This window comes from Argopecten irradians, chromosome 9 (genome assembly GCF_041381155.1).
Source record: "Argopecten irradians isolate NY chromosome 9, Ai_NY, whole genome shotgun sequence".
In the NCBI taxonomy this organism is placed as follows: Eukaryota; Metazoa; Mollusca; class Bivalvia; order Pectinida; family Pectinidae; genus Argopecten; species Argopecten irradians.
In genome coordinates, this window is record NC_091142.1 from 39,858,634 (window position 1) to 39,886,630 (window position 27,997).

Sequence of the window (27,997 nt, forward strand, 5' to 3'; positions counted from 1 at the left end):
TTTACCGGAAGTACATAAAATCATCTGATAAATATTGTAGAAAGACACGTTGTACGGTATATTTCTAGGAAGATTGTGAGCATATTGACTCAAGTATGTATAAGTATTCTGAAAAAGAAGTACAGAAATTAACGTTAGAGCAACTAAGACAGAAATTAAGGGTAAAGGGACTGAAAACGAAGGGCCGTAAAAAGGAGTTGGTAAGGTTAGGATGCCGGTTGTCAAAATTTGCCACTGACCATTTTCCAGCACGGCACGTTGCCAATAGCCTTTTCATATTGTCCTCAACGTGTAGTTTTCTTGCTTTCTGGTGACACTGGAAAATCTCAATCGGTCTTAATAGAATGATTCGTAGTTTACATTTGCGCTGATGATTCTGGATCAGGGGTCGAGTTAGTTGGAGTCGAGTTGACTCATTTTCATTTCAAAACATAAATGGGAGATTTTTTTCCAGTGTCTCCTCATCTCTATATTAGATTTCTTTTTTTTTCTCAGACAGACTAGTAATAATTCACTAAACATCATCAGTGTTTGTTGTGTGCTTGTAGCTGAAATTATTCATTGTGGTCAACAATATGAATTAAATATTTGCAGGGTATAAGACCTTTCACTTTCAAATATGCAGGGTAAGGCCTACATATAACATTCCCTATTCATATGACTGGTCTTCTATTGGTGATATTGATTATCTGGTCTACTACATTAATGTAAAATCACTAGTTAACCATTCCAAATCCCACAATTAAAGCTTTAATTGTTGAAAAATATCTACAATCAAGTAGCAGGAAAGGTAAGAGGCATGATTTTAAGATGGGGCCTTCCAAAATAACCATGCAGAAAATTGTAGATTAATGACCCAGTCAAGTCCATACTCTATAAATAATTGATATGCCTGCTTCTGAAGACACAACTACCGGTACAGAGTATTAATTATTCATATTCAAACTGTAGCTGTGAGTGCTCCCATATTCATGAAGCTTTTGAATCCTGTCTGCATGGTCACCAATTTTAGTCACTGCAGGGGTGTACAATTCTACTAGCCCGACGTCCGGGGCTAGTGAATTTCAGGTCAGGGCTAGTGGCTTCACGATCATTACTAGCCCGTGGGCTAGTGGAAATTTCTGTTAAAATCCTATATTCACATTGAAATTTTAGTTGTAAATCAGCAGTTTAGCCTTTTATTGCCGTTCAGAATTCTAAAATTCAGTAAATGTGTCGTCAAAACTGAAGCAAACGATATCGATGCATACCACAGGTGGTTCCCAAACGTATAACATTCTTCATCTAGGTGCATCAAACGTTTTGTTATGTAATTGATGAAAATTAAGCGCTTGAGTGACCCAGATGACCATGTGTTTGCCGAGGTTGCCGACAGACAGGGAAAGGGAAAATCTTGATTTCTTGACTCTAGATAAGAATCAATTATGAAGTGACAGTTTTATTATCTAGCATCATTATCATTTTAGTGTTATAAATTTGAGTATATGGGGGTTGGATTCAGAAAGTACTACTGCTGTGAGATGGATAGCGGATCATTTTGAAGTAATTAAAATACACGGTAAAATGTACATGTTGTCATGTACGTATACACTTGCAGATACATAGGTAAAGATACATAGGTATGCTTAGTTAACACAGCTGACACAAATAAACTCACTGAATGTTTTTCAAAAGAACTTAAATAGAGGTTTCATAATTATCGGTACAATATTTTTGCGTATTTTTCATCTTATCTTTCGCATATTTTTATGATATATTGAAAACTTGTAAATGAAAATCAGCAGTGCTAATTAATAATCATTTACAAAATATTTTATTAGTAAATTGTAGAATTGATTTTGTGTAGTTCTTGGAATAAATCTATATGAAATTGGCATCATTTTATTCAAATACGAATGTATCATGCAAATGTTACTCGATAAAGGTTTATTTCAATGCTCAGAAAATTAGGGAAAATAAGTAAGTGTTCAGTAAAACAGTAATTTCAATTAAAGATTTTTTACAGAATTTTCATGAACAATACTATTTACTAAATTCATCATACCTATAAAATGAACACAGCTAGCAGATAATAGATACTGATTGTTCACTTTACATTTTCCTGCTAAGCTTTTAATATCAAAGTTAAACTTTAATAGATATACTGATTATGTTTTCTTTCTAATGATAGTTTTAAAAGAAGTATCTGAGTGAAATAAGAACCATAATTTCAAATCTAAAGAATTTGCATGCGATGGCATTGTTGCATTATCAATATTGACTCAAGAATGTTTTTACTAAATGAATACCTGGTACCTGTGAACAATTGGTGTGATATCTTTATTATTAGAATGGTATTTAACACACTGTTAGACATGTACTTCTTTTGTACAGGTTTGTAAAAAAATCCAGATAGAGTAAAATGCACATATAAAAACGAACGAAAAATAGGGCTAGTAGACTTCTGATCAGGGCTAGTGAAAAATTGATGCTACTAGCCCTTGGGCTAGTGCAAAATTTTCAGAATTGTACACCCCTGTAATAGATGAGAGCTAAGTGGAAAAATTGAGTCCAGAAAGGCTTAAATTTGAACCAAGGGCTGCCCAAACTTAAGACAGAGTTCTAGATTTACAACTTAATGATTTTAACACTATCAGTGATTTGTACTGTTTAGTTTAATTACTTTGAATATTGTTAATGGTAGTTAGAATACTTTAGACTACTCATTGCAGGTTTTAACTGATTGGTAAATGCCTTTCCAATTATGCTCATACCAATTTGGTCATAGTATCTTTATCTTGCCATTTGATTTTACTAGTAAAGACACTTGATTGTAAATCCTCTTTGTATATACATTATTTAATAGTTATGTGTTACTGGATGGGGTTCAAAACTATGATAGACTACCTGGCAATTAGGTAGCTCAATTGGCAGAGCATCCAGCTGGTGTCCAGAGCTTATCCCTGGTCTGTCAGTGCCTTTTTCCGCCCCTACTAAAATAAGTTATAAGGTAAAGAAAGATTGATATATAGTTATAGATAGTCAGTGTCTCTGTGATAGATAAATCTGTTCACTGTAGTTTTCATGTATATTTATTGATTTGATGGGTTATTTCTCTCCATTTTCTGGCTCTGACTTCACATTTTTTCTTGATTTTCAAACTTATTATTTTTTACATCAATTTATTTTCATTTCATCATTTTTATGCAGCAAAAATGGTACACATCATGTAAATAATAACTAATTATTTACCCTGTTGTCATCAATCCTTAAGTATTCCCATCACTGACAATGTGCCTAAGCAAAACTTTAAGTGTTCACATGTCTTTTGAAGTCTCTCATGATACCATCTACATGTACAGTTTATCTCTTTATAAAATGACCATCTTCAAAAATGTAAAAATTCAAGATGTGTACCCATCTCAACAAGTTTCCAAGATATCAGCCTGCCACCTCATGGCAAATTCCCACAATATCAACCTTTCTTTTGACAGCTTTCCAAAATATCAACCCATATCTTAGCAATATTTCCAAATATCAACCCATATCTTGGCATATAATAATAATCCCAAAATATCAACCCTTATCTTGGTAAATTATCCCAAAATATCAATCCATCGCTTGACAGTAATCTCCCAAAATATCAACCTGTCTCTAAATAATCTCCAAAACTATCCGATTGGTTTCCTGGTCACACACCATGCCCTGTCATACAGTCATGTCATTTGTACGTTTTGTAAGAAGTCTATTAAGGTATTTATATTGTGGCATCACAAAAATGATAATAATTCTGAATGATTATCTTTCCAGTTTACCTAGAAATCATCTAATTTCAATTCTTGTATAGACTTGCATAGGCTTGACAGTTTTGCTAATCATATCATCTTAAACTCTAGTGATATATGTGATAGTAGATTGAAAATGTTACTCTCAGGGCTTAGGGCTATATTATATGGAAGTGTCTCTTAAAACCATGAGTCTCTACTATTTAATATTGGTTTGGTTTGATTAGTTTAATGTCTTATTACCAGCCAGGGTCATTCATAGGATGTGCTCGACTACCTGGTGAAAAACCTCCAACCTACAGTCAGTACCTGGTAATTAAACTGCCTCACACAAGATTCGAACTTGACCCAGAGGTGGGAAGGCTTGTGGTAATATGTTAGGATACCTTACACCCGGTCCACCCCAACTGCGAATGATAAATATTATGAAGTTCCTTACCGTCAATCAATTGATTTGTAACACAGCGAGAAATTTTGTACCGTGTAGCGATAAACGCTAACACTCTACCGACACAACGTGGCTATTTTTAGACTCGAGTACTGTCGCCAAATCCACAGGTAAATCGCGGGGCGCTCTGGCTACATCAGCTATACCAAACACAATCGTAAATGTTACAAATACCGTAAAAACTTTTGTTACTTACATAACACACCAGTGTACTTTGCACATGTATTTTTTCTTATGGCTTCAAATGCTGAAAAAATATCTACTATCGGTATATTTTGCGCATTCAAATTTTGGGGAAAACGATGTCCGGGGAACCACAAATTCAGTGTTATAAAGGTGGTAATTTCATTGCAAAACATTCACAATAAATGCTTGACAACTTGCACAAAAAGTGTTGTATTTAGAAGAAATAACATAATATAATTGCACTGTGTTTGTTTTCTTTTATTGGCCACCGTAACTGAAACAGTGAAATATATTTTATTGCAGAACATGTCAAAAACATTGGCAGTCCGCCGTATTCGATCCGTACACATGTCAATGTCTGGAGATATTACACATGAATAGTTATCAGAACTATTTGAAAATATTATAATTTAGTTACTTTAATATTGCCACAATAAGTTTTAAGTGTGTTTGAGATCATTAACAAACTTTAAAGAGCATTCCGATAGCATTTACGTTTGGCTTGCAATAATCACATCGTGAGTGAACTCACTATCTGTACGGCACCAGATCCAAGCTGATGGCTAATTATATATAACAGTACGGTTAAAAATGCCACTAACCTTGTAGCTTGTCAGTTTTGCTGTAATAATATTACAAACCACTTATTGAAAATCCTAAATATAGGACAGTTTAGGACTCGTCTTATAAATCCCACGTGTGTTTTGACTTTTTGCACACGGCCTGCAGCCGGGACATGTTATGGCGGTTCCCTACGTAATGAGCATAGCTAGATCTATAAGGAGTTTCATATGCAGTTTTACTAGAAATATGAAGATTTGTTAAAATATCTAAAATAAAGAAATACTAGTCAAGTGAATTTTTATGCAATTTGAAGAATATTTGTTTTGTTTTTAAGTAGATACAGACGCATTGTTGATGATATATAGATCGGTTAAGCTAACTAGCCATTCAGTTTCGTTAAGCTGGATGAGAGGCCCGAGCGTAGCATCCAGTACCAGTTTACCTGTGGATTTGGCGACAGTACTGGAGTCTATAAATAACTACACTCATTCAATACATCGATACAAGTCAGCGGTAGAGCGGTAGGGGTTTATATACACGCATCGTTCGCAGTTGGGGTGGACCGGGTGTAACACTTTTCCGCTGCAGTCTGATTTCCCAAAGATTCCCTTGGGCGACACAGTTGAAGATTCTATCGAAGTTAACCATATGTTTTAATTTTATGTTAGTCAATGTCCCTTTATGATTTACAATTTTTTTTCCAAATGAGATGCATCCATCATCATCTCAACTCGATGTAAAAATAACACTGAACAAAACAGATATATAAAATATGCTCAACTGTTGATTTATGTTTTATTGGATTCTATTTATAGTCATTATTCCAGTGTCTAGCAAACCTTGATTAAATATTCGCGTCTGGAGACACATGATAAATGCCAGATTAGTTTAGTTTCTTGAATCAAACAATATTTTAAGTCCTCTTCAGATTGGGTTTAGAAACTTGAAGAGGATTCCCAGCAACCACTCAAAACTTATTTGTCCAGTCAGAGAGATCGTAGAGAGGAAGTTGTCCTTTCTCGGATCCAAACTGGTCATGCATATCTTACCCATGTACATCTGCTGAGAGGGGAGGGTCCTCCTACATGCCATGCATGTGGCTCTCCGCTTACTGTAGAGTGCATTTTATTACACTGTGCAGATTCAAATTTGTCAGAAATAAATATTTTGACGTTGTCTCCAATTACTTTTGATCGCTTTTTCAATTGTCTCTTTTTTTAAACACATGTGTCTAAAACACATGTTGAATGTGACTATTCAAATCGCCTTTCCCTAGGACCCTAGTTGTGCATATTGGACTTTGGGATCTATGGGTGAACAAAATGGTCGCCAGGCGGCCATCTTGGATTTTGATAATCACCGCTATATGTCAAAAATTACTGAAGGGATATCTATCATATTCCATGCGTAGGTTCCCTTTGGTATTTAGTTGTGCATAGTACCTTTGGGACTGATCGGTCAACAAGATGGCCAACCGGCGACCATCTTTGATTTCACCTCTGTTTCTTAGAAAGCAATGAAGCGATCTGTCTTAAATTTCATATGTTGAATGTTTGTAAAAGTCTGAAAAGCAGGGAAAAGATCCCTCTATCCATTTTCAGACATAGATCATTCTTTGGTGGGCGCCAAGATCCCTCTGGGATCTCTTGTTTTATTATTTTACCCATTTTTAGCCCACCATCATCAGATGGTGGGCTATTCAAATCGCCTTTCGTCCGTGGTCCGTCGTCCGTCCTTCCGTCCTTCCGTCCGTCCTTCCGTCCGTCCTTCCATCCGTCCTTCCGTCCGTCCTTCCGTCCGTCCGTCCGTTAACAATTCTTGTTACCGCTATTTCTCACAAAGTACTGAAGGAATCTTTCTCAAATTTCACATGTAGGTTCCCCTAGGGCCCTAGTTGTGCATATTGCATTTTGGGACCAATCGGTCAACAAGATGGCCGACTGGCGGCCATCTTGGATTTTGATAGTTAAAGTTTGTTACCGCTATTTCTCAGAAAGTTGTGAAGGGATCTTTCTCAAATTTCACATGTAGGTTCCCCTAGGGCCCTAGTTGTGCATATTGCATTTTGGGACCAATCGGTCAACAAGATGGCCGACTGGCGGCCATCTTGGATTTTGATAGTTAAAGTTTGTTACCGCTATTTCTCAGAAAGTTGTGAAGGGATCTTTCTCAAATTTCACATGTAAGTTCCCCTAGGGCCCTAGTTGTGCATATTGCATTTTGGGACCAATCGGTCAACAAGATGGCCGACTGGCGGCCATCTTGGATTTTGATAGTTAAAATTTGTTACCGCTATTTTTCAGAAAGTTGTGAAGGAATCTTTCTCAAATTTCACATGTAGGTTCCCCTAGGGCCCTAGTTGTGCATATTGCATTTTGGGACCAATCGGTCAACAAGATGGCCGACTGGCGGCCATCTTGGATTTTGATAGTTAAAGTTTGTTACCGCTATTTCTCAGAAAGTTGTGAAGGGATCTTTCTCAAATTTCACATGTAGGTTCCCCTAGGGCCCTAGTTGTGCATATTGCATTTTGGGACCAATCTGTCAACAAGATGGCCGACTGGCGGCCATCTTGGATTTTGATAGTTAAAGTTTGTTACCGCTATTTTTCAGAAAGTTGTGAAGGGATCTTTCTCAAATTTCACATGTAGGTTCCCCTAGGGCCCTAGTTGTGCATATTGCATTTTGGGACCAATCGGTCAACAAGATGGCCGACTGGCGGCCATCTTGGATTTTGATAGTTAAAGTTTGTTACCGCTATTTTTCAGAAAGCTGTGAAGGGATCTTTCTCAAATTTCACATGTAGGTTCCCCTAGGGCCTTAGTTGTGCATATTGCATTTTGGGACCATTCGGCCAACAAGATGGCCGACTGGCGGCCATCTTGGATTTTGATAGTTAAAGTTTGTTACCGCTATTTCCCAGAAAGTACTGAAGGGATCTTTCTCAAATTTCACATGTAGGTTCCCCTAGGGCCCTAGTTGTGCATATTGCATTTTGGGACCAATCGGTCAACAAGATGGCCGACTGGCGGCCATCTTGGATTTTGATAGTTAAAGTTTGTTACCGCTATTTCTCAGAAAGCTGTGAAGGGATCTTTCTCAAATTTCACATGTAGGTTCCCCTAGGGCCCTAGTTGTGCATATTGCATTTTGGGACCAATCTGTCAACAAGATGGCCGACTGGCGGCCATCTTGGATTTTGATAGTTAAAGTTTGTTACCGCTATTTCTCAGAAAGTTGTGAAGGGATCTTTCTCAAATTTCACATGTAGGTTCCCCTAGGGCCCTAGTTGTGCATATTGCATTTTGGGACCAATCTGTCAACAAGATGGCCGACTGGCGGCCATCTTGGATTTTGATAGTTTAAAGTTTGTTACCGCTATTTTTCAGAAAGTTGTGAAGGGATCTTTCTCAAATTTCACATGTAGGTTCCCCTAGGGCCCTAGTTGTGCATATTGCATTTTGGGACCAATCGGTCAACAAGATGGCCGACTGGCGGCCATCTTGGATTTTGATAGTTAAAGTTTGTTACCGCTATTTTTCAGAAAGTTGTGAAGGGATCTTTCTCAAATTTCACATGTAGGTTCCCCTAGGGCCCTAGTTGTGCATATTGCATTTTGGGACCAATCGGTCAACAAGATGGCCGACTGGCGGCCATCTTGGATTTTGATAGTTAAAGTTTGTTACCGCTATTTCTCAGAAAGTTGTGAAGGGATCTTTCTCAAATTTCACATGTAGGTTCCCCTAGGGCCCTAGTTGTGCATATTGCATTTTGGGACCAATCTGTCAACAAGATGGCCGACTGGCGGCCATCTTGGATTTTGATAGTTAAAGTTTGTTACCGCTATTTCTCAGAAAGTTGTGAAGGGATCTTTCTCAAATTTCACATGTAGGTTCCCCTAGGGCCCTAGTTGTGCATATTGCATTTTGGGACCAATCGGTCAACAAGATGGCCGACTGGCGGCCATCTTGGATTTTGATAGTTAAAGTTTGTTACCGCTATTTCTCAGAAAGTTGTGAAGGGATCTTTCTCAAATTTCACATGTAGGTTCCCCTAGGGCCCTAGTTGTGCATATTGCATTTTGGGACCAATCGGTCAACAAGATGGCCGACTGGCGGCCATCTTGGATTTTGATAGTTAAAGTTTGTTACCGCTATTTCTCAGAAAGTTGTGAAGGGATCTTTCTCAAATTTCACATGTAGGTTCCCCTAGGGCCCTAGTTGTGCATATTGCATTTTGGGACCAATCGGTCAACAAGATGGCCGACTGGCGGCCATCTTGGATTTTGATAGTTAAAGTTTGTTACCGCTATTTCTCAGAAAGTTGTGAAGGGATCTTTCTCAAATTTCACATGTAGGTTCCCCTAGGGCCCTAGTTGTGCATATTGCATTTTGGGACCAATCGGTCAACAAGATGGCCGACTGGCGGCCATCTTGGATTTTGATAGTTAAAGTTTGTTACCGCTATTTCTCAGAAAGTTGTGAAGGGATCTTTCTCAAATTTCACATGTAGGTTCCCCTAGGGCCCTAGTTGTGCATATTGCATTTTGGGACCAATCGGTCAACAAGATGGCCGACTGGCGGCCATCTTGGATTTTGATAGTTAAAGTTTGTTACCGCTATTTCTCAGAAAGTTGTGAAGGGATCTTTCTCAAATTTCACATGTAGGTTCCCCTAGGGCCCTAGTTGTGCATATTGCATTTTGGGACCAATCGGTCAACAAGATGGCCGACTGGCGGCCATCTTGGATTTTGATAGTTAAAGTTTGTTACCGCTATTTCTCAGAAAGTTGTGAAGGGATCTTTCTCAAATTTCACATGTAGGTTCCCCTAGGGCCCTAGTTGTGCATATTGCATTTTGGGACCAATCGGTCAACAAGATGGCCGACTGGCGGCCATCTTGGATTTTGATAGTTAAAGTTTGTTACCGCTTTTTTTCAGAAAGTTGTGAAGGGATCTTTCTCAAATTTCACATGTAGGTTCCCCTAGGGCCCTAGTTGTGCATATTGCATTTTGGGACCAATCGGTCAACAAGATGGCCGACTGGCGGCCATCTTGGATTTTGATAGTTAAAGTTTGTTACCGCTATTTCTCAGAAAGTTTTGAAGGGATCTTTCTCAAATTTCACATGTAGGTTCCCCTAGGGCCCTAGTTGTGCATATTGCATTTTGGGACCAATCGGTCAACAAGATGGCCGACTGGCGGCCATCTTGGATTTTGATAGTTAAAGTTTGTTACCGCTATTTCTCAGAAAGCTGTGAAGGGATCTTTCTCAAATTTCACATGTAGGTTCCCCTAGGGCCCTAGTTGTGCATATTGCATTTTGGGACCAATCGGTCAACAAGATGGCCGACTGGCGGCCATCTTGGATTTTGATAGTTAAAGTTTGTTACCGCTATTTCTCAGAAAGTTGTGAAGGGATCTTTCTCAAATTTCACATGTAGGTTCCCCTAGGGCCCTAGTTGTGCATATTGCATTTTGGGACCAATCGGTCAACAAGATGGCCGACTGGCGGCCATCTTGGATTTTGATAGTTAAAGTTTGTTACCGCTATTTCTCAGAAAGTTGTGAAGGGATCTTTCTCAAATTTCACATGTAGGTTCCCCTAGGGCCCTAGTTGTGCATATTGCATTTTGGGACCAATCGGTCAACAAGATGGCCGACTGGCGGCCATCTTGGATTTTGATAGTTAAAGTTTGTTACCGCTATTTCTCAGAAAGTTGTGAAGGGATCTTTCTCAAATTTCACATGTAGGTTCCCCTAGGGCCCTAGTTGTGCATATTGCATTTTTGGACCAATCGGTCAACAAGATGGCCGACTGGCGGCCATCTTGGATTTTGATAGTTAAAGTTTGTTACCGCTATTTCTCAGAAAGTTGTGAAGGGATCTTTCTCAAATTTCACATGTAGGTTCCCCTAGGGCCCTAGTTGTGCATATTGCATTTTGGGACCAATCGGTCAACAAGATGGCCGACTGGCGGCCATCTTGGATTTTGATAGTTAAAGTTTGTTACCGCTATTTTTCAGAAAGTTGTGAAGGGATCTTTCTCAAATTTCACATGTAGGTTCCCCTAGGGCCCTAGTTGTGCATATTGCATTTTGGGACCAATCGGTCAACAAGATGGCCGACTGGCGGCCATCTTGGATTTTGATAGTTAAAGTTTGTTACCGCTATTTCTCAGAAAGTTGTGAAGGGATCTTTCTCAAATTTCACATGTAGGTTCCCCTAGGGCCCTAGTTGTGCATATTGCATTTTGGGACCAATCGGTCAACAAGATGGCCGACTGGCGGCCATCTTGGATTTTGATAGTTAAAGTTTGTTACCGCTATTTTTCAGAAAGCTGTGAAGGGATCTTTCTCAAATTTCACATGTAGGTTCCCCTAGGGCCCTAGTTGTGCATATTGCATTTTGGGACCAATCGGTCAACAAGATGGCCGACTGGCGGCCATCTTGGATTTTGATAGTTAAAGTTTGTTACCGCTATTTCTCAGAAAGTTGTGAAGGGATCTTTCTCAAATTTCACATGTAGGTTCCCCTAGGGCCCTAGTTGTGCATATTGCATTTTGGGACCAATCGGTCAACAAGATGGCCGACTGGCGGCCATCTTGGATTTTGATAGTTAAAGTTTGTTACCGCTATTTCTCAGAAAGCTGTGAAGGGATCTTTCTCAAATTTCACATGTAGGTTCCCCTAGGGCCCTAGTTGTGCATATTGCATTTTGGGACCAATCTGTCAACAAGATGGCCGACTGGCGGCCATCTTGGATTTTGATAGTTTAAGTTTGTTACCGCTATTTCTCAGAAAGTTGTGAAGGGATCTTTCTCAAATTTCACATGTAGGTTCCCCTAGGGCCCTAGTTGTGCATATTGCATTTTGGGACCAATCGGTCAACAAGATGGCCGACTGGCGGCCATCTTGGATTTTGATAGTTTAAGTTTGTTACCGCTATTTCTCAGAAAGTTGTGAAGGGATCTTTCTCAAATTTCACATGTAGGTTCCCCTAGGGCCCTAGTTGTGCATATTGCATTTTGGGACCAATCGGTCAACAAGATGGCCGACTGGCGGCCATCTTGGATTTTGATAGTTAAAGTTTGTTACCGCTATTTTTCAGAAAGTTGTGAAGGAATCTTTCTCAAATTTCACATGTAGGTTCCCCTAGGGCCCTAGTTGTGCATATTGCATTTTGGGACCAATCGGTCAACAAGATGGCCGACTGGCGGCCATCTTGGATTTTGATAGTTTAAGTTTGTTACCGCTATTTCTCAGAAAGTTGTGAAGGGATCTTTCTCAAATTTCACATGTAGGTTCCCCTAGGGCCCTAGTTGTGCATATTGCATTTTGGGACCAATCGGTCAACAAGATGGCCGACTGGCGGCCATCTTGGATTTTGATAGTTAAAGTTTGTTACCGCTATTTTTCAGAAAGTTGTGAAGGGATCTTTCTCAAATTTCACATGTAGGTTCCCCTAGGGCCCTAGTTGTGCATATTGCATTTTGGGACCAATCGGTCAACAAGATGGCCGACTGGCGGCCATCTTGGATTTTGATAGTTAAAGTTTGTTACCGCTATTTTTCAGAAAGCTGTGAAGGGATCTTTTTCAAATTTTCATATGTAGGTTCCCCTAGGGCCCTAGTTGTGCATATTGCATTTTGGGACCAATCGGTCAACAAGATGGCCGACTGGCGGCCATCTTGGATTTTGATAGTTAAAGTTTGTTACCGCTATTTCTCAGAAAGTACTGAAGGGATCTTTCTCAAATTTCACATGTAGGTTCCCCTAGGGCCCTAGTTGTGCATATTGCATTTTGGGACCAATCGGTCAACAAGATGGCCGACTGGCGGCCATCTTGGATTTTGATAGTTAAAGTTTGTTACCGCTATTTCTCAGAAAGCTGTGAAGGGATCTTTCTCAAATTTCACATGTAGGTTCCCCTAGGGCCCTAGTTGTGCATATTGCATTTTGGGACCAATCTGTCAACAAGATGGCCGACTGGCGGCCATCTTGGATTTTGATAGTTTAAGTTTGTTACCGCTATTTCTCAGAAAGTTGTGAAGGGATCTTTCTCAAATTTCATATGTAGGTTCTCCTAGGGCCCTAGTTGTGCATATTGCATTTTGGGACCAATCTGTCAACAAGATGGCCGACTGGCGGCCATCTTGGATTTTGATAGTTTAAGTTTGTTACCGCTATTTCTCAGAAAGTTGTGAAGGGATCTTTCTCAAATTTCACATGTAGGTTCCCCTAGGGCCCTAGTTGTGCATATTGCATTTTGGGACCAATCGGTCAACAAGATGGCCGACTGGCGGCCATCTTGGATTTTGATAGTTAAAGTTTGTTACCGCTATTTCTCAGAAAGTTGTGAAGGGATCTTTCTCAAATTTCACATGTAGGTTCCCCTAGGGCCCTAGTTGTGCATATTGCATTTTGGGACCAATCGGTCAACAAGATGGCCGACTGGCGGCCATCTTGGATTTTGATAGTTAAAGTTTGTTACCGCTATTTCTCAGAAAGTTGTGAAGGGATCTTTCTCAAATTTCACATGTAGGTTCCCCTAGGGCCCTAGTTGTGCATATTGCATTTTGGGACCAATCTGTCAACAAGATGGCCGACTGGCGGCCATCTTGGATTTTGATAGTTAAAGTTTGTTACCGCTATTTTTCAGAAAGTTGTGAAGGGATCTTTCTCAAATTTCACATGTAGGTTCCCCTAGGGCCCTAGTTGTGCATATTGCATTTTGGGACCAATCGGTCAACAAGATGGCCGACTGGCGGCCATCTTGGATTTTGATAGTTAAAGTTTGTTACCGCTATTTCTCAAAAAGCTGTGAAGGGGATCTTTCTCAAATTTCACATGTAGGTTCCCCTAGGGCCCTAGTTGTGCATATTGCATTTTGGGACCAATCTGTCAACAAGATGGCCGACTGGCGGCCATCTTGGATTTAGATAGTTTAAGTTTGTTACCGCTATTTCTCAGAAAGTTGTGAAGGGATCTTTCTCAAATTTCATATGTAGGTTCTCCTAGGGCCCTAGTTGTGCATATTGCATTTTGGGACCAATCTGTCAACAAGATAGTCCACCGGCGGCCATCTTGGATTTTGATAGTTAAAGTTTGTTAACGCTATTTCCCAGAAAGTACTGAAGAATTTTTCTCAAATTTCATATGTCGGTTCCCCTAGGACCCTAGTTGTGCATATTGCATTTTGGGACAGATCGGTCAACAAGATGGCCGAAGGGCGGCCATCTTGGATGTTGATAGTTAAAGTTTGTTACCGCTATTTCTCAGAAAGTAATGAAGGTTTTTTTCTCAAATTTCATGTGCAGGTTCCTGAAGGGGTCTAGTGCATTTTCGGACTTATCGGTCAGCAAGATGATCGACAGGTAGCCATCTTGGATTTTGATAATTGAAGTTTGTTTCTGCTATATATGTCAGAAAGTACTGAAAGGATCTTTCTCAAGTTTAATATATAGTATGTAGTAAAAGTTTGAAAAGCAGGGAAAAGATCCCTCTTTCTGTTGTCAGACATAGATCATTCTTTGGTGGGCGCCAAGATCCCTCTGGTTTCTTATGATTGTTGTGTTTTAATTGGGAAAAACATTTTATCGTTCAGAATTTTTGAAATGCCTTACAAACCATAAACATTGAAAGTATTTTAGAATGCTCTTTTTTTATCGTAAAGTATGTTTTAAAAGCTGTATCAATGCTGATGTTCGTTGGCCCTAAGTGACCCTGGCTGTCGATGGGCTGTTAAATAATAAAAACCAAATAGAGACACATGTGTCGGCTCAGATAGTGTGACATACTGATGAGGAAACCTATTGATATGTACTGTCTGTGCTATAGGATTGATTAAGTTAAATAGTGATGGAGTATTCGCTGGTGACATCTGTTACATCATTATAACAGCCATACATTGCACTTGTATAACTCTCGTAGAACATCAAATTATTTTGTATTAGGTCTGCACATTCTGGTATCATGCATCGTTTATGGAGACCTTTGGACATTACAGCAAGGTTATTTGTGATTTATTGATGATACTGATTTACTGTTGTATAATATTGATTAATTTAGAGAGATAAGTGTTGATTTGATATCATGTACATGTCAAACAAATATTTATCATCATATTCACATGATCACGTACACATGTATGTGTCTGCATGTCATAGCTCTTCAGGATTATATTCACAGTTGTAAATATTATACCATTCATCTACACCATTATGTTTCTACGGCATATTGTACAAAAGTTATAATCAAATGCAAAATGTTAATATATTGATGTTGTTTATAGTAAATATATATTTATTTATACGTAATGATTGTAAATTTATGTTGTTTATATATTATGTATCTATATTTACACCTATCAGGTCAAATCTTGGTAGGAGCTCTGATTGTGTGTAGCTGGCTTATCACACTGCCTGAATCCTATAGGGCCATGTGGTTAATAAACGCATGCTTTCTTATGTTGTAATACCACATTTCTTGTTTACATTATGTATTGCATATTTCTTTGTTTTGGTGATACCTTAACCAGTTTATGACTGCTCTTGATGTGTATTTTCACCTGTTTCAAGCTTTGATCTGCTTATCTGGAGATGAAATGTAATTATTGATTTTCTGCTTTATCAAAAGCTTATGATGGTTTGTAGTGAAAGCTACAAAAAAATTTGCAGACTTGCTTCAAGTTGTTTAGTTTTAATATTTAATTTGCAAATTAGCTTACAATTTAATTGATTTTAATAATGGATTTGCTCTTTTCTTTCTCAGACTAATTATTTTGCTCTTTTGAATCACTATTACATAAAATTTGTGCTGAAATATTTTTCTTTTAATTTGATTTATGTGTGTAAACTTGATATAATTTAATGTTCCTTTCAGTGATATAAATCACAGATGTAGCTTTAGATATTGTAATGAAAATGTGATCTACTTAGTTTGTTTATGGACTTTGTTTTATCTGTTATCTTAGATTGAGTAAATCTTAGATTGAGTAAATCATTTTTGTGTCAGGATCATGTAGCCTGTATATAGTAGCATACTATAAACCCAACTTTCTTTGCCATACAATTTTCTTTCGTGTAGTTCACGATCAAAATAAATTCACACAGGTTTATATTTGCGAATTAACATTTACATTATTTATATTTATAGAAAATTCGATTGAATATTTTTAAAATCAGTGAATGTTACTGGTGATCTTCAGTAACTAATTTTGATATGAAAATCGTGAAATTTGAAAGGCGAGAAAGAAAGTTGGTTTACAGTATTCATTTTTAACGAGTAATATGATTTATTAATTAGTATTATTTCTCTCCTTGTAGGTGAACCGTCTGTTACAAGCTAGCAAAGGTGAAATGGATGGCGGTCTAAGGTTGGACGCAACTAGACAACGCCCCAAGGGGTCGGGGAGTACAAATGGTCAAGTCAGCGACACACCTCAGTCTAATATAAACATGCAAGAAGTTTACCATCGTGAGCGCATTGAGCGTGAAAACATAGTGATATGGAAAAGTCCTCTTACAACACTTCAGTTCTTCTTTCTAGAATGTATGCTACTATTATCCACCATTATGAAAAGGTAATATTCAAGTAATTGTATTTCAAAAAGTTTTTTGAAACTTCATCCTCAATAACCCAGTCAATTTATATATCTACACTTTGAAGTTAATATAATTATGTTTATGTTAGGCCAAAATAAAACATGTCTGTTTAGGTTACCCGACCGACCCTAATTTTTTACCCCCGATCCTAATTTTTTTTAGAGTGAAAAACACTAAAAAAAAAAAGAAGAAAAAAAAATCCTCCCGACCGACCAACCCTATTTTTTTGTCAATGTAACCCTAAACAGACATATTCTTTTGGCCTTAGTTTATATATCATCAAGGATGTGAAATTTTAGCTTATCAATATGTGAAAAGATTTATGTGTCTGTGGTGAATACCAGACGCAGCATACCTCTAGGCTAGAGAAGACTTCCCTTTAGCTCGATCGGTTGAGCATCAGACTAAGAAATCAGAGGTCCGAGTTAAATCTCTCTGAGTTAAGTGTAGCAGAAGTAGTGCTTATGTTTTTGTGTAAATCATGAACTCTTTTACATTACATTAAATTTTGTCATTGGTAGGAACTTTGGATAATTAAAGGTGTAAAACAGAAGCATGTTCTAAAACTAATACAGGAAGAATACATAATGGAAGTCTACTAATATAAGTGATTCTGCACTTGTACAGAATTTTTTATATTATTATACTATTATTATTAATTGTTATTAAATATATTTTTTATTTTTATTTAGTTTGCTTGATGCACAGATCAATATACAATATAATATACATGTATTAATTCGAATAGATAATATCTTAATAAAAAAAAGCATTCAAAAATTTTAAAAAATATAGGTTATATGATTGAAATACATATGATGTACAGGTGAGATGTATTTAACATATTTTCCCTTCTAATTATAAATGAAATTTAGATATATTCCCACAAATCACATATCGTCATATGATCATTTACAACAAATAGTTGCTAACCAACCAAAGAATTTTGATGATTTTGTTTTTACTAATTATGATTGATTTTACAGATTGTGGAAAAGAAAGGCGGCTGTAATACTAGTACTGATTGTATGCCTTGCTATGTATACCTTATACCTAAACGAAGGTCCACACCAAAAGGTAAACACCAATCATATCTTGTCATAGGTGTTAATCTAGTAAGTAGTGATAGAATGGTCATGTATGTGTATATGACAGAGTTATCTACCATTGCTGGTAAATTTTATATTGTGTCGTCATGGGTTAATGAGCGCTATAGGTCTACACAATATTTTATTTTCTGGAGAGAGAAACATAAGTGTTCACTCTCAAAATGTGAAAATTAGCAAAATAGACAATCACGCTGACAAATGATAATACCCTACCTTCAATTTAGCATACAGAGCTATGTTATCATAGTTTGTAGATATCATTAGTAATAGTACAAAATATTTAATAATGTTGAATAATAAAACTTTTTGTATGGTGTAGAATACAAACCATATTAAAACATGATTTCCATTAATGATGGATGATGATGTTTGCAGTATGTACAGATAATGGAGAAGCACCTGCTGTGGTGGGCTTACTGGGTCGGCCTCGGGGTCCTGTCTTCAGTAGGACTAGGTACAGGCCTACATACATTCCTTCTATACCTGGTAAGTATTGGTTACATGGATTTAGTTTTATAAGGTTGAGTCGTATGAGCTAAGAACAAAAATGAAATTAGCGAAGGAATTATATTTGCAAGCAAATGTCTGCTTCTGAAATAATATTACTATATATATACTGTTATGTTATTTTTGTAGGTAAATAGTTTCATAATTTTAATTGAAATAAAGAAAATTAAGTTTTAGTGTTTTGTTTTCAGTTTTTAGAGATATAGTTAATAACCAGAAAAAATTATTACTTGATTCAATCATTTCTCAATAATTCACAGATAATTTTTTTGCGATCATTGCAATGTCCTAAAGTCACAAATATAACTGGCTATATTCAGTAAAGTTAGAAGAACATTGTATTTGTAAAAACTGTCATCTGGCTTAGTTCAGATGTTGATTGATAGCTATAAATGAAATATGTATAAGGATTAACCACACAGCTGTTTCCATCAGTGTATATTATCATTTTGATAATTTTTCCCTAGGGCCCACACATAGCATCGGTAACATTAGCAGCCTATGAATGTTCATCTGTAGACTTTCCTGAGCCACCTTACCCATCCAAGTAAGTCAGACACAGTTATAGTACAATGTTCTGTAATGGACACATTTCCTATTTGTTTATGGAACAATTTTATATTTGAAGAAATTCTTATAAATCAACAATTGTTGCATTGCCCAAATCAAGAGAACAATTAACTCTCAGCATTGGATACAACTAGATTTCGTGATCTTGTTTATTTTCCTTTATTAACAGACAAATAAAGGTAACTCATTCATTTCATAATATCATAATCAATTATTCCAGTTTCAAGAGAGTTCTAATAAATTAACTTTTAAGTAGACATAGAAAAAGAATTTCAGAATTTTGTGTAATTCATGGGTATCATATTATTAGTTTGTTAATGTGTTATTATCCTTGTGTTTTAGAATCATCTGTCCTACAGAGGTAGAGGATGGGTCAGGCCACATCTCTATGTGGACTATCATGAGCAAGGTCCGCTTAGAAGCTATTATGTGGGTAAGTGGAAAGTATTGAGTTGAACCATGTTTTATTAGGTCATCTGACCCAAAGGGTCAGGATGACCTATAGTCATCATGCACTGTCCGTCGTCGTCCGCCGTCCGCCGTGTGCCGTGCGTAAACTTTTCATTCAAACAACTTCTTCTCAATATCCGTAAGGCCCAAAGTACTCATATTTGGCCTGTAGCATACTGGGATGAAGAACTATCAAAGTTGTGAAAATAAATGACATTGACCTACTTTCAAGGTCACAGGGGTCAAAAAGGCTAAAATCTTTGAACGATTTTTTCTAACTAACCAAAAGGTCCAGGGTACTCATATTTGGCCTGTAGCATGCTGGGATGAAGGGCTACAAAAGTTGTGAAAATTAATGACCTTGACGTACTGTCAAGGTCACCGGGGGTGAAGTAGGCTAAAATCTTAGAACGACTTCTTCTAAATAACCAAAAGATCCAGGATACTCATATTTGGCCTGTAGCATGCTGGGATGAAGGGCTACCAAAGTTGTGAAAATAAAGGACCTTGACCTACTTTCAAGGTCACAGGGGTCAAATAGGCTAAAATCTTTGAACGACTTCTTCTAACTAACCAAAAGGTTCAGGGTACTCATATTTGGCCTGTAGCATGCTGGGATAAAGGGCTACAAAAGTTGTGAAAATTAATGACCTTTATGTACTGTCAAGGTCACTGGGTGTCAAATCGGCTAAAATCTTTGAACAACTTCTTCTAAATAACCAAAAGGTCCAGGGTACTCATATTTGGCCTGTAGCATGCTGGGATGAAGGGCTACCCAAGTTGTGAAAATAAATGACCTTGACCTACTTTCAAGGTCACAGAGGTCAAATAGGCTAAAATCTTTGAACGACTTCTTCTAACTAACCAAAAGGTCCAGGGTACTCATATTTGGCCTGTAGCATGCTGGGATGAAGGGCTACTAAGGAGTGAAAATTAATGACCTTGACGTACTGTCAAGGTCACCGGGGGTCAAATAGGTTAAAATTTTTGAACGACTTCTTCTAACTAACCGAAAGGTTCAGGGTACTGATATTTGGCCTGTAGCATGCTGGGATGAAGGGCTACCAAAGTTGTGAAAATGAATGACCTTGACGTTCTTTCAAGGTCACAGGGGTCAAATAGGCTAAATTCTTTGAACGATTTTTGTTAACTAACCCAAAAGTCCAGGATACTCATATTTTGCTGGTGGCATGCTGGGATGAAGGGTTACGATAGTTATAAAAATGAATAACCTTGACCTTCTTGCAAGGTCACAGGGGTCAATTAAGCTAAAATCTTTTAACTACACCTTTTAATTAGCCAAAAAGGTCCAGGGTATTCATATTTAGTCAGTAGCATGCTGAGATAAAGGGCTGTCGAAGTTGTGGAAATGAATGACCTTCACCTACTTTCAAGGTCACGAGAGTCAAATATTGAATGACCTTCACCTACTTTCAAGGTCACGAGAGTCAAATGAAATGATCCTGACATGGTCCCGATCAAGTGTTGTTATATTTTATGTCGATCCAAAATCCAAGATGGCTGCCACAGATGATCCAAGATGGCTGCCACAGATGCCATCTTGAAAACACATTTTGAACTTCTTCTCAAGTTCTACCAGTGCAATTTAACTGAAACTTGAAACATGAAATGCGGCTGATATGATCTTGTCAAAGTGTTGTTATATCTCTGGTTGATCCTAGATTAAAGATGGCTGCCATGACACCATATCTAATTATTTTCCTATACAGCTATTGCCAAGATAGTCAGATGACCGTTAAGGCCCTTGGGCCTCTTGTTTTTATACTGCCATTGAAACCATTCAGTGTTGAGGTGCTTGTAATGCTGGAAAACCAACTTACTTTTGTGTGCCATGAAAATAACTCATGAAATAATATTGTGAAAAAGATTTTAGGCATAAAAATGCAAAATTGAGATACAAAAATAATTTGATTTACAGCACAAGTAAAATAAATACAGTAAAATAGAAACAATAAATGCTATCCAGGAAATTATCATTGATATTCAATTAAATTGATAAAATGTGATTATAACAGGGAGCAGGAACAGCTATAGGTGAACTGCCGCCATATTTTATGGCGAGGGCGGCCAGACTGTCGGGTTCCCATGATGACGATGAGTTTGAGGAGATAGAAGAACTGTTACAGGAGAAGCAGGTCCACCCTGACGATATGGTAAATACTAGATATCATCACAGTTGACAAATAAAATGCTAAACACTAACGAAGAAAATTAATTTGATGTGTGGATTGTGTTAAGTTGAAAAAAATTAATCACATTGACATCATTTAATTAAGGAGTCTGTAAGTTACTTTTGGTTTAAAATGTGTTTGTTTTTCATGCTTAACAAAGTTTACAAGCTAAGCAGTGTTTTCTTTCTTTGCTACAATGTTTGGGAGAATAAACATATATGTATTGCATTCCTTATTCATCCCTTCTGTCGTGATAAAATGTGCCCTCTTCTGATTTCATATAAAAGTGAAGGCATTTGTCTTACAGACATTTCTAGTTTGTATAAGGTTTTACATTAAATAATTTCATACATTTTGTGAACATAAAAATGTTTACCGGTAATTTATCATTTGCTATTTTTTCAGTCTTTCATGGAGAGAGCAAAGCTAGGTGTACACAATTTGGTACAGAGAGTGGGGTTCTTTGGAATTCTTGCTTGTGCATCAGTAAGTACATGTACATTAACTTTGGTATATTCTGCATGTATATTGAGTTGAATCTCTTTAACTCATGCTCATTTATATTTTAAACTTAATTCCCTGTAAGAAGCTTGAATTTTTGATGGCCCTGACAAAATTGTTTTGTTAAGATTGATTCAATCCTTACCTTGGTCTCATTGTCTATGAGTTAACGAGGTAACAAGGTTTTACTATAATAGAAATTAATATGAATTAAACCAGATGAAAAGATATCAGTGTTCTATGGTTATTAAATATGATAAGATACTTTACAAAGAAAGACAATCACTTATAACTACATTAACTTGCCACCTTACAAAGATTGCCAATTGTCTTTTCCAGATTCCAAATCCCTTGTTTGACCTGGCTGGAATCACATGTGGTCATTTCCTTGTGCCATTTTGGACTTTTTTTGGAGCAACATTAATAGGAAAAGCTGTTGTTAAGATGCATATACAGGTTTGTTGAAGTTCCTATTACATGTACATGAGACACAGTGTCATAGGCATAAATAATGTTTTCCCTATAAGACAATAACATATCTAGAACCATACAGTTTCAATATAATTCACTTCTATTTATGGTTGGCTTGCATATTAATACTGGTTGCTCTAACACATGTTAAATGATCCAGACATTAATGTTTGTTATGAAAATATTTTATTGCTTAGAAATACATTTATAGATGTTGTTACAGAATGTTATGTCTTTTGTCTTTTTTTGAGAGAACAAAACCAGTACTCACTGCGATACCTTGTTAAAGATTAACGAACTCGAGAACATTTGGAATAATTTTTATAATCAATTTGATTTGTTCTGTTTTTCAGAAGTTATTTATTATCTTCATGTTTAGTGAACATCATGTAGAAGGAGTTGTAAATTTGATTGGGTAAGTACTGACAGTCTTGTAATGGAACTGATATCAGTAGCTTTATGATTTGAACTCTCCATTTTAGTTATGTAAAGAGCATTATAATAAAAATTATATATTAATTCTTGTATTAGAAAATATCAAACAAAGTATATAAGCTAATCAGAGAATGCTTTTACTACTTCTGAGTCTAGTATAGGTCAATACCATCGCATTTTCTACTAGATGGTTTTCCATCTATTGAGTGATGAATATTTATAATATGACATCACAGATGATGTACTATGTGTGATATTTTTATTTCAGGTACATCCCCAAGTTTGGTAAATCTTTACAGTCACCTTTCAAGGATTATTTAACGTTACAACGTAAGAAACTTCACCGTGAACAAGGCACAGAGGTGACCAATGTAAGTATTGTAGGGTTCATATTGTATTATGAGAAGGTGTAGCTGGTTGTTTTTGCAGTTTTATGGGACATTATGATGATCGCAAAAATTTGATCTACAAAATACAGAGAAAGGGTAAAACAACATTAACCCTGAAAGGCAGATCACAAAAATCTAAAACTGTAAAAATTTAATTTTCTTGTTTTGCTATAGAATTGTGAAAATTAAGTATACTATAAATGAAATTAACTCAAATTTTAATCTGTGAATGTTATATTTTGCAATGGAAAACATGAAATTTACTAGCCACAAAGACAATTGGTTTGCAGTATTTATTTGTAGAAATTAAGTGCACAAAGAAACTGGTCCTACATGACATTGATGTGCTATATTTTTACACAAATTGTTTTTTTATTTACAGGAATCTAATCTGCTAGGCTGGATATTTGAGAAGGTGATTATTGTAATGGTTCTATATTTCCTGGTATCTATAGTCAACTCTACAGCTCAGAGCTACCACAAACGGGTGTGTAAAGAAAAACGGAGTAAGGCCTGAGCTAACTCACAAAGGATGGTGGTGCAATTTAGGAAGTGAGAGAAAGGGAAGCGTGGATCAGTCCTGGACATTCATGGACATTAAGGTTATAACTTATGTCCTATATTCTGTGAAAGTGTGAAAACAAAACCAGTCCTCTTCTCATTTACTTTACAAGATAACATACAATCTGCAAGAATTAAAACAAAACTCAATATTATTTTCTGTTAATTAGTAGAGATTCCAACATTAATTTTGATTTTGTAAGAATTACGTATGGTTTGTGCCTTTTTGGTCCCCAAAATTATCAAACCTGTTATTCAATGATTAAATTATTGAGTTTCAAAAATTGACTACATTCTTGAAGCAGAATTGGTATGATGATTGTGAATCATTAAAGCTGCTGTTACTTTATGATGGTAACTATCCTAAACATTAATTGTTACCAACCATAGAGCACACCCTTTTCTCTATTTTGTAGATATAAAAAATAACTTGGATGGTTAACATGGCAATATAAGCAGCTAAAACTTGTATGTAAATTGAATCAATGATATACTGAATAGTTCAAATACAACATCATACGATATGAAAATGGATGGAGTTATTGACCAAAAAGGGCCTAAACCATACATAGTCTTTTAGTTATGGAAAAAACCTCTATATACAAATATATAGAAAATGTGTAAAAGATAAAGGATACAAATACAAAAGTAGATACAACACTAAAAAGGATTACAAGCATCCCTTTTCTAATGTTTAGTTAATGAGGATGGATATTCTCCTTAGCTCAGGTGAACTTTGTGTGATGTGAGTGGATGTTTACTGAACATTGGTTGTAAAATGCCATTCTCATACTCAAGATATTTACATTGTTTGAATATTTATTCTGATGAAAGTAGCTATTTATGTCACATTGTAGAAATTTCCTTGTTTCAGAGGTAAGCTACTTATTACCAGAATTGATAACAAATTGTTAGAATTGCCATGCACAGTGAATAATGGCATATCATATTTATGCACAGTACCTCTTAAAAGGAGAGAACTTAAGGGGAAATAACTCTGGAGCCTTAAGTGAATTAGGTCTACTTTATTGTATAGGAAGTAACTAAAAGTGCACTACGCCAAGTTTATATTTTGGGCTTTAACAGTACTCCATATTTGAGTTTTTTTGACAACAAACACAAGAGTAAGTAGATTAATTATGAGATTACTTCCAGCAGTCTTTGTCCTGTTTTGTGAGCTACACTATTTTCAAATTGTGAGATATTGCTCATTCTCTTTTTGGTGTGAGAAAGCCCGGACATTAATTAGTGCATAAATGATAATTTTGTTTCAACCTTTGATAGATCCAGTACTTATCTATAGGAGTAGATAATTGTGTACATAGTACATATATCACATGATAATGGAAATACATTTCTTCTGCAGTAAACTGAAATGTCTCACTAATTAAAGGAAGCACACCATAGTTAGCAATTTATTTCCGAGTGAAACATGTTGATGGAATACAGTCATGTTCACCACAAAGTGGTAATGTATATGAAATAGTATTTATGATGTGTATTGTATGTCTGTTTACTGATCAAATTGTTTTGTTTTTACCATTAAAAAGACCTCCCTGATTTAAGAGAAAATCAGATTTGCTTCCTGTTATTCTGGCAATTCTGTGTGTTCATTTTTTAAAACTTTTGAGGTTTTTGTTTACTTAGGCTATTAGTTTCCATTTTGTTATTTTTATACAAGAATGATGAAAGACAGAAATTTGATTATTCAAATAAAAACAAAAATGTTTATTTTTACCTGTGTATTTTTTACCTGAAATTAACTTTCCTTAGATCGTTATAGTGCATAAAGTTAACATCAAAATATTACATGAAGTGTGAAAATTGTTCATCACCGTCAGTTCATATCATAATATTCATAAATTGTTGTAAAATTGTGACACTCTATGTTTGTTTTGTTGGTATTTTGTTTATTTTATAAAACTAGAAATTCTTAGAACATGTCTTTAAATGTTATTCATAGTCTGAAATGAAATCAAATATCCTCATTTCCACTGCTTTGTATGTTTAGTACAATGATTTACTTGTTGTAGGGACCCTCAATTCTGTTTAACATTCCGCCTAGTTATTAAATCCTCATTTTTATTTCACCGTTGATTTACCAGATTATGTGTCTTGAACAATCCTGATATTGGTCAGCATTATCAAATTTACCAAAGTGTTTACCTAAAATGTGTCATCCTTGATACTCCAGGGATGACTATCACTTCCATGATATCCACCCCTGGACTATGCCGTAGCTTAAACTGAAGGCCCTATGTGCAACAACAGAGGAGACAGGTAGTTTGGTCCTTTGACATACAAAAAAAATCGAAGATCAGTTTGCTGTGTTTAGAAATGGTTGTCATTCTCTGAAATATTTCAGAAGAAAGTCTTTGTAGGTCTTATTGGTCAGTTTTTCCTCTGAACTGCCTTGTAGTTCTACGATAATATAGCCTAAGTATGGATAAAAAAAAGATTGATAGTAACCACTGGAGTATTGAGGATGAGAATGTTTATGCAGATATGGACTTAGATCGATTACATTAGATGTGCAGTATAGCTATGCTTCATGTATCTCGTGTTGTGGTATTGTGTACATGTATAACAAATGAAATGTTCCTGAATATTTTCTATTTTGATTTTGAAATAGAGCAATTTCTGACAAGTTTGTGGGTGGTTAAAAATCCGTTTTAACAAATCAGCCAAAATTTTATAAACGATCACAACCTAATGTATCAAACAATTTTTATTGTTGTATACACATTTACGGTTCCACCTTAACCACAAAACACCAATTTGTTCGAAACCAGAAACATTTCCTGTGTTACTGTACATTATTGTGGCCACTGACATTACTGGAACACCAGATCGGACCACATTTCTCGAAACAAATGTAAGTCAAAAACGATCTTATGTCAAAATTTTCAACATACCGATAGGTTACATCATAAAAATAACTTGAGTTTATTCTTCAGTCATTGCTTTTGTTTCGAGAAAATAGGACCAGGCCTGAATCAATTCAGGTACTTTGTGCCTTTTGTTAACATTTTAAATTGCAGTATTTCAGGATGTAGAGTTAGAAAATATTTTTAGATAGGAAAAAAAATTAAATATTGAGATTTTATTTAATTTGACAATCATATCAGTAAAATAGTATTTATATTATACCGTAGATGGGTAATTAAATATTTGGAATATGTGACCAAATGTAGTTAAAAAAATGTTGATTAATTTTATTTAAGTATTATAAAAACTTTCTTGTTCCAGATGCAATAGTTTACTGCTTGCTCAAGTTACTAGTATTTCTAACTTATTTCTAGATATCTATAATCTTTGTACTAATTAATCAGAATAGCTCAGATGTTGGAGTAAATGAACTGGGTTGTATTGTGTTCAGATATCTATGACATTGTTATACGGGTACTGGACATGTGTTTATGATACTGATAGGTATGTGAAAATGCAGGATTAAGTCTCTATAAGCTGGTTCCTTTTCATGTGTTGTTTTGTGGCATACCATCCCAACATGTCTTGTCACTTTGATGGATGGCTTTGATGGATGGAGCAGGTATTGTAGGGGGTTGGGGGGGGGGGGGGGGTATATTAACTTATATGTGCTATTAGGGAATTTCTAAAGGTTTGATATTGTAGATGATAAAAGTGCTTCTAGATTAAAAAGATAAAGATATTTAATTGATAATACAGAAGGTACTAAACATATTGTCTGACACATATTGTTTGATATTTTGTACAGTTCCATCATATCCGCTCCATACATCTTGATATGTATATTCATTAGCAAACTCTGTTCTCTTTGTTTTGATTTTTATATTGTTTTGTAATGCCTAATAATCGATTGGTGTAATATATATATTAAAGATGCTCCACCGCCGACAGAGCATAAATGATATTCATCATTTGAACAATAATTGGTGTTTAATCGTGTATATATATGCTTTATTTACACAAAAAATAATATAAAATAAATTAATTTGCCTTTGGTGCATGCGCAATCAGTACTTCATTCCATATAGGATATAGTGCCACGGATTTTTTTCAGGATGCAATTATTTATTTTTTCATATTTTTAACTTGAAGTAAAATTAGAAGCTCAAACTTTTCAATGGTTGTAATAGTGTAAAGTAAGTAACTTTTGTAACTGAAGAAGAAAAATACTAAATCGTCTGCTCCTGTTTTTGATTGTGAAAAAATGTCATTTGTCAGCGGTGGAGCATCTTTAAGTATCATTTGCAATTTGATCAAA

The 27,997-nt window shown here is 36.1% G+C and overlaps 1 protein-coding gene across 4 annotated transcripts; it reads left to right on the forward strand.

Annotated features, from left to right (window-relative positions):
• On the forward strand, positions 1-25,342 carry LOC138332314 (vacuole membrane protein 1-like). Of its 4 annotated transcripts, none has more exons than XM_069280363.1 (12): positions 1-93; positions 16,288-16,544; positions 17,553-17,643; positions 18,051-18,161; positions 18,650-18,729; positions 19,095-19,185; positions 21,239-21,376; positions 21,800-21,880; positions 22,235-22,351; positions 22,720-22,781; positions 23,070-23,172; positions 23,573-25,342. In XM_069280363.1, the coding sequence occupies exons 2-12, from the start codon at positions 16,321-16,323 to the stop codon at positions 23,705-23,707; spliced, it is 1,233 nt and encodes a 410-aa protein (XP_069136464.1). In that variant the 5' UTR covers positions 1-93; positions 16,288-16,320; the 3' UTR covers positions 23,708-25,342. The 4 variants fall into 4 exon arrangements, with proteins under 4 accessions (XP_069136464.1, XP_069136462.1, XP_069136465.1 ...); XM_069280361.1 differs by having other exon boundaries at positions 16-200; XM_069280364.1 differs by having other exon boundaries at positions 49-205.
• The last annotated feature ends 2,655 nt before the right edge of the window (positions 25,343-27,997 follow it).